This window comes from Mya arenaria, chromosome 9 (assembly GCF_026914265.1).
Source record: "Mya arenaria isolate MELC-2E11 chromosome 9, ASM2691426v1".
Lineage (NCBI taxonomy): Eukaryota > Metazoa > Mollusca > Bivalvia > Myida > Myidae > Mya > Mya arenaria.
In genome coordinates this window covers 56,138,240-56,145,871 of record NC_069130.1, presented here as the reverse complement: position 1 = coordinate 56,145,871, position 7,632 = coordinate 56,138,240, and the positions used below count along the sequence as shown (strand labels likewise).

General features: G+C 34.2%; 1 protein-coding gene across 1 annotated transcript; it reads left to right on the top strand.

Annotated features, from left to right (window-relative positions):
• Positions 1–1,599: 1,599 nt before the first annotated feature.
• LOC128246829 (glycine-rich protein 3-like) lies at positions 1,600–3,498 on the top strand. The gene is made up of 4 exons (XM_052965298.1): positions 1,600–1,709; positions 1,981–2,295; positions 2,969–3,072; positions 3,399–3,498. Exons 1-3 carry the CDS (start codon positions 1,643–1,645, stop codon positions 3,055–3,057), a joined length of 471 nt encoding a protein of 156 aa, XP_052821258.1. The 5' UTR covers positions 1,600–1,642; the 3' UTR covers positions 3,058–3,072; positions 3,399–3,498.
• Positions 3,499–7,632: the final 4,134 nt, after the last annotated feature.

Genomic DNA, 7,632 nt, shown 5'->3' with positions numbered 1-7,632 from the left:
GATTTTTAAACAGCAATAAAACATATTTCAGTTATAATTGTTGATTGGTCTGTTTTGACAACGATTAACAATTTCGCGAAGTAAAGCTGTTTATTATAAACTTCAAGGTTTTAATAGAGAATAACCAGTGAAATAAACACAAAGTTCAATACCCTCAATTCCAAATCAGACGTCAAACTACAACCGACTGGGACACAATTTCAACGACGTCATTTCCCAAAATAGCGTTACTCTCGGATGGAATTTGTCTCGCTTTTCTGTAAAATTACCATGTAATGATATTTATAACCTTTTTAGGCATATACTAAAAAGAAAAGAAAATTGTTTCAGTGTAGATCGCAATTAACTTTTCACGGTGAAATATATATCTATCAAACACTCAAGCAAACAATTGTCCTTTTTGTATTTAATTGGTGACTTTCACTTAATTCTTTGACACTGTCGCATTCATGTTAAGTTGACATAACTTACAGTTTTTGACGCCTCTACCATTGTTTAAACGCATGTTCTGATGGACATTGATTATAAACGAAACTTCTGTAGGATATACGATACGATAATTTCGTCGTGCTCTCGTTGATAAGAATGTCATATGTTCTTATATTTTGCACATAAATTAACCACTAGCGTACACGCCTTTCCCTCAAAAGTATCTGTGGAATGTTTATGCCACGTGACGGCATTCATTTATTGTTGCAGAAATCATATCACTGAAACAAACTATTGTTCTGTAAATGATATTCTTAAAAAAATGAAATTGTGTCGCTGCCCTGTGAGCGCTGGTGCCTTATTTCGAAGTTAGGGCTGCCTTACTGTTCAAATTAATATTTTTACTATTTGCAACAGTACTAAACAAACACATATTTCTTTTGTTGGGGGCTTGAACAATCATTGAAATGCTAAACGGCTTCTCACCGTGTAAAATTATAAATGAAATTAAAGGAATCAATGTGATGTCATTAGATATATTGTGTGAGCAATATAAGCAATAATTAACGTTTTATGATTGATCGTAGTGTATTTCTGAATGCTTTGACAGATAGATTGCAGTGTTTTCTGTTATCGTAATGTGTTAATAGGGTCATGCCTAAAACTTAAAAAAGGTCATAATACACATGTACATTAATATGAATAACTGTGTAAACTTTGTACCAAACATAAGGGGGAAACTTAATAAAAGGAAGTAACGACTGAATACTAAAGCTTATAGTTACTTTAAATTGATAGGTTAGAAACCTGTCACCAGCATATTTTTCCATAATTAACACTGAATTCAATTAAAAAAATGATGAATTATTTGGTTTATGTTTTACGATGTGTGAATACCGATATTTTAGTTATATAAACCAATAGCTGTCATACAAATAATGAAATATCATGTAAAAATCACGGCCGTTGTTTAAAAAGTACTTTCGACTCCTTAACTAATTCATCTTACTCAAAATATTGTCTTGAAAAAATCACGATAAAAGTGTCGAAAGCAATAAAACCTCCTTTGATTGGTTATCTAATTGTCATCTTTTTTGTAAAGACTTATTTGTAATCAGGACATTACTTTTGTAACAATGATAAGCATTTTTAAGGTTTACTATAAATACGAGAGGGTGCTAATTAAGACACCAGTCTGACTTCGCTCTCCAAAATGAAGACAACCGCTGTTGCTATCGCTCTGTGTGTGCTAGTTGCCGTCCTTATTCCGGACACCGAAGGTAAGTAAATGAACAAACACTATATTACTACAAAATTATAGCTCATTGAAACTCTATTTTCTGAAAGTGTTAAGATCAACTGATTATTCCAAGCATAAACTATTTGCATATTTTGCCATTTATTTCAAAAACCAACGTTTTCATAATATAATACAAATATCGTCATCATCGACAATAATATAAAGTACGTACTGGTGGTCCAACATGCGGTGCGCTATAATAATAATTGTGATTTTCTTTCATTCTTAACATCTCAATACTTTTGCTTCAGCCCGTGGTGGTTTTGGTAACTGTCGGTGCAGCAGATGGTGTAACAAGAAATACGAGGTCACCCGAGGCCGCTGTGGAAAGTGGGGCGGTGTGGTGTGCTGTAGGCGCTGGTGGGGAGGTGGATACGGTGGTGGATACGGAGGCGGATACGGTGGTGGATACGGAGGCGGATACGGTGGTGGATACGGAGGCGGATATGGAGGTGGATATGGAGGCGGATACAAATACGGAGGTGGTTACGGGGGCGGATACGGTGGTGGTTACGGAGGCGGATACGGTGGTGGATACGGAAGCGGATACGGAGGCGGATACTACGGTTAGTCGCATTTTATTAATGGTTAAATTAGTCTGATGAGCAAAATGACCATATTATCAAGAATTGTAGAATACGACCAATTTCTGGTAAGAAGCATCAATGTTTTAAAATGACAATTCAATACCAAAGAAAAAGAATATGTATAATAATTCCTTAATTCCATCTATAAGTCTGATAAACTTCAAAAGATATTTCTCTAAAATGTCTGATACATTAATTAACACCACGATACCACGTGCTCATACTCTAGAAGTCATACACACATTGCATTTAAAGGCGTTTTTTAACTAATGTTTGGCATGATAATCCCCTGCTGTGTATCTTCTACTAATTGCACTGGTGCCACAGTAGGGGACAATTTCCTGTGTATTCGTTATTGGCTTAGGGCCATTTACGGTCCATTTCTATTATAAAACATCCCAAACTGCAAAGCAGGATACTCAGATCGGAGATATGATAAGACTAATAGGCAATGAGATTAAGATCAATCAACAGAGGTTGTGTACAAATACACGGTTTTTTGTGGTGGGGGGTCACTTATAGAAGGTTCAAACTCTCTGGAAAAGTTGTGTGTTAGCAAGTTTATTTATGTATACATAACGTTTTATAAGAATTGCAAAAATCTTGAACATGAGAAAATCCTATTTCCTTATGACGTTTATATGTATTTCAGGAAATGGCGGATGGGGCAAAGGCGGATGGGGATTCGGAAATGGCGGATTTGGAAATGGTGGATACAGATATGGTGGAAAGAAGTATTAAGCTTTTAGATACAATGTAAGTCAATTGTTTTTCGTGTTTTGACTATGTATTTGTTGTTTTTAGTTGTTAATTACCTACGTTTTGAATAATAAAAAGGAAGCTGGATATTTTTATTTATTTATTATGAAACCATAAACTTTCCTCAGACGTGTTTTGAACTTGAGTTAATTAAATATTAAGTGAACAGTTTGATATACCGATTTATTATTTGCATCACTAAAACGATTTGAAAATTAGATACATGCATTTGAATATAGTTGTCGTTTGCTACATAAATATTCAAATATGAAGAATACACGCGTAACATTCCAAACTATAAGATAGTTGCCGTTCTTTTCCAGACTGGATTTACACGACTGGATCGTCCCATGGAATGAAATTGCCCTTGTGCTCAATATTTTGATGTTTTTATCAGAAAAGAGCAAATAAAAGTAAAAATAATCACTCACAAATTGGATTTCAAATTATTTATTATATCTCCTATTTTTCATCACGCAGTTTCTTAGTTTAGTTTTTAACAGTTGCGAAACAACTTATTACATATTTATGTTATCAGTGGCGTTGGCACGATGACACGCCAGGGTGTGGTCATGTGTTGTGGGGAAAGATCGAAGAACCAAGAGTAGATCCAGTTGTCAGATATGGTGACCACACCAAACTCCTATGTAGCCTAGTCGGAAATCGAATAGTTTTTCCAGATCTTTTTTTCACAGATGGGAAAACTTATAACATTCTTCACAGATTGGAATATTAAGATCGTCGTGACTTCTTTATTAATATCGGATACAAAAGTCTAAACTGAACCAAAAACTTGACTGAAAATACGCCAATATCAAATGTAGGGGGCCAACCTAAGGTGATTGTTTTCATGAACATGTAGTCGAAAAACTACAGAAACAAGCTCAGTAGCAAAAGATTTAAACATAAACCCTGTTTAATGGCACTGGGTAAACGCCAAAGACATAGAACATAAAAACTAAAAATCACAAACAAGAAACATGGAATAATAACACAAAACTCAACAAACAGCACAGTGCATACATGCTATATATAAAAAACTAGGGCTGTTTATCAAGGATTGTTAGGTACCGCCTTGGAACGGTCAGTAAGATGTAAATTTACTTTGGGTTTTAACCAGTTTAAGTGCACAAACCTCACTCTTATCCCAACTATCCTAAATAAAGAAAAAACGTGAAAGGTAAATTTTATCAAAGTATGCATTAACTTGAGGAAACTTAATAATAAAACAAATAATAATAAACTTATAGGTAAACCCCAAGTAACCCGCAAGTTATCCTTGAAAGAGACTGTGCGACCCGTACCATACCCTTTCCAGCCATCATTAGCCTAAAAATGGCAATATTTGAGGTTCTCATACAGTTTTAAGTGACGTTTTAACAAAGAAAACTACTCTGAAATTTCCTCGTTCAAAAATAAGATATAACACTTCTGTAGTAAATATGTTACATTTCAAATGAGGAGGTATCTCTTCAAAGTGTTCTGTGAGTTTTGTCGTAGATGCCTTTGTGTATAGTATATAAGCTTCAAGTTTTATTTACAGAATAAACAGAAGGCCATGAGCCATGTGGACAAATACATACATGTAGAAATAAGTGTTACAGTTAAATCAATGCATATACTCATACAAAATTAAATAACCAGTATATACAAAAGTTGAATGCATAAATGTTTCTATGACAAAAGTTATACGAATCGGAGGGGGAAAGGTTTTACTGTTTTGTTAGGATATTGTTTTGCGTCGGATTAATACTTATTTAAGCCAGTTGATAGACGCTTTCATATAAACGTACTGACGAAAAAGAACCGTTCGTCATAAAAATCAAAAGTTATTTATAAGCACTTTACGTGGTCGCTTTCTGCTGGACAGTGGTTTACTCTAGACTTGTTTGCAATGAGAAATGAACACCTGTGCTGTGTCACAAGAAAAGATACTGTAATTTACCCATTCTCTCGGGTAACTGCACCTAACTATTCCTTTGAGAACGTTTTTTAATGGTCTAAAGATGTAATCTTGGCTTTAGACAAATTCATTTTTGAGTGTATTACATAGGAAATACAAACTAACTGATAAGAGGGTACAAAAAGATGTTATGTTTTAAATAACTGAAATGGACAATTAAGCAAATTGCCCCGCACCATATCCTGTATATTTGCCATGGAAAGGGCTATTTATTTCAAGGTGTATGGTCTTTATATGACAAAATTTCTCCCAATATTAAGAAAGTTCTAATTAAAAACAACTTACTGAGTAGACACCTTTTGTTTCCTTTTTCTGCCGTGCTCTTTACAAATAAGTCACATGGGTTCTCCATCGGGATAATACTTTATCTTAAATGTACGCTTCTTAAGTGAAATTCAGCTGAACATTGATGACATTTACTACTTTTGTTTGTAAACATGCATATACTCCATTGGAGAATCGTTCTTACTTGTAAAGATTAACCAAATTTATATTTATATGATGTTTTTTATATCGCATTGCATTCCCTGATTTCTTAAATAAGCCCTCATAATCGTGATATAAGATGAAATAACTAGTCATACTTATTACTTTCCATTATTGTATCCGCCCTTGCTCGCACTGAAACGTCTTCAGATTTCTTTCTATACAGGTCATAAAAATAGAAGCCACTCTTTAGTATTCGTGTTTCTGGACTGTCTTTGCACTCTTTCGGCTACATCCGACCGTATTGACAAATATTGGATATGTTTAACTATGTATATGTTAGAGATCAACTTGTGCGGTATACAGAAAATACAGATGACGTTCGTCCGCCGCGGTGCACCCTTCTACCTGTAGATGATCCAAATTGGAAACTTATTAGGTGTTTGTTAGATCGATCTACGCACAATTAATAAACATAAATATCATCGATTGTCATTTGGCAACACAAAAACGTAAACACAAAGTGTATGCAACCTTCAATTACTGACAATTGCTTATCAAGATAAATTGTTGAATTGATATCCCCCACCAGATTAGGCAAAGTAGATGACATGGAAATCACGTGTTGATGAAGTTTTCGTAATGAAACATGCAATACGACTGCAGAGTGATGGATATGAGATATGAGTTTGTTTGCAACTGATTGAAATATAATACTATTGTATAAAGTTAAGAATTTAGACTCGATCTAATAATTTACCTTTTGAACCCACGTTACCTTGTTTCAAACTAATAAAACATTCCATTGAGGGAAACTTTCTGACAAGATTACATAAAAATTGGGTTTGAAATATTGCAAAAATATAGCCTCCTGAGTTGTTCACGACCTATTTTTTGACCCCGTGTTACCTAGTTCCAACTATGTCAGTTTTCACCAATATTCATTTGAGGAATTGACCTAACGGCCTAGCTTTTGACCTCATGTGACCCACGTTTATCATGCTGTGATATTTCATCAAGCAACATTGTATGTCAAAAGTTGATCATTATCTGACAAATCATTACCATGATATGGTTGTAGACAAAAGTCCTAGATTTGACCTAGTGCCTTATCAAAGTGACCCAGTTTTAAATTTGTCCAGAGTTCATCAAGCGTAAACATTCTGATTAAGTTTAATGAAAAATGGATAAAATTTAAAGCCTGTTGTGTATTTCATTTTATTGCAGTTAACTTAATTAAAATTATTACAACATCAAAGCGGCTGAATAGTTATAGATGCGAATCTTTATTTTTATAATATTTTTCATCATAACCAGAATGACATTAGACATGAGTTTAAACATTCTTAAACGTGATTGAAATAAGCGACAGTTTAGGAGAAATTTGGAAATTTTCCATTCATATAAGGTCGATATCAGGTGGGTACTCGCCTAATGTTTGCCTATTACAATATTTGTATTATTACGCTGTCACATAAGGCAGAAATATGCAGTGAATATGATAACAGAGGCAGTAACTATTCATATGCATAAAACAATTGCATGCTAGAGTTGTCAAAACTATATCTTACGTTTAACGTGATTTTTGTGCCAGGTGACGTTTAAACTCACATTCAAGCACAGTGCGTTGACTTTATAAAGGGAAATAACAACTGCGTCAGACCAGCGACCAGTCAAACTTGATACGAATCGAATAAGTTTGATAATTTTTTATAAGATTTGACCCTTTGACCTTGGTTATGTTCCGTGAGACCAAATTACGAGCCGTTGAATTGATCAATAGAATATTCTGACCAAGTTGAAAATAATCTTACCAATCCCTAAAAAGAGTTATGATACTGATGATATGATTCAAGACAACACATTTGACCCATTCAACTAGTTTTAACACCACATGATCTAGGTTCATATAAATCCAAGAGTTACTCAAGGGAATATAATACAATTTTATGATTATTGAACCAAATATAATTTCTCTATTGACTGTTTCAAACTTGTCTAGCTTTTATTCTATGTGAGAAAATTTTACAAGTGGTTGTAAGTTCATCAAAGAAAACATTCTGACCAAGTATAAACATAATCCGACCAATCTCTACTATAAAATGGTTCCGGACAGAACAAAAAACTCGCCGGACAGAATGATGGACGACAGGAAGGACAAAAGGACA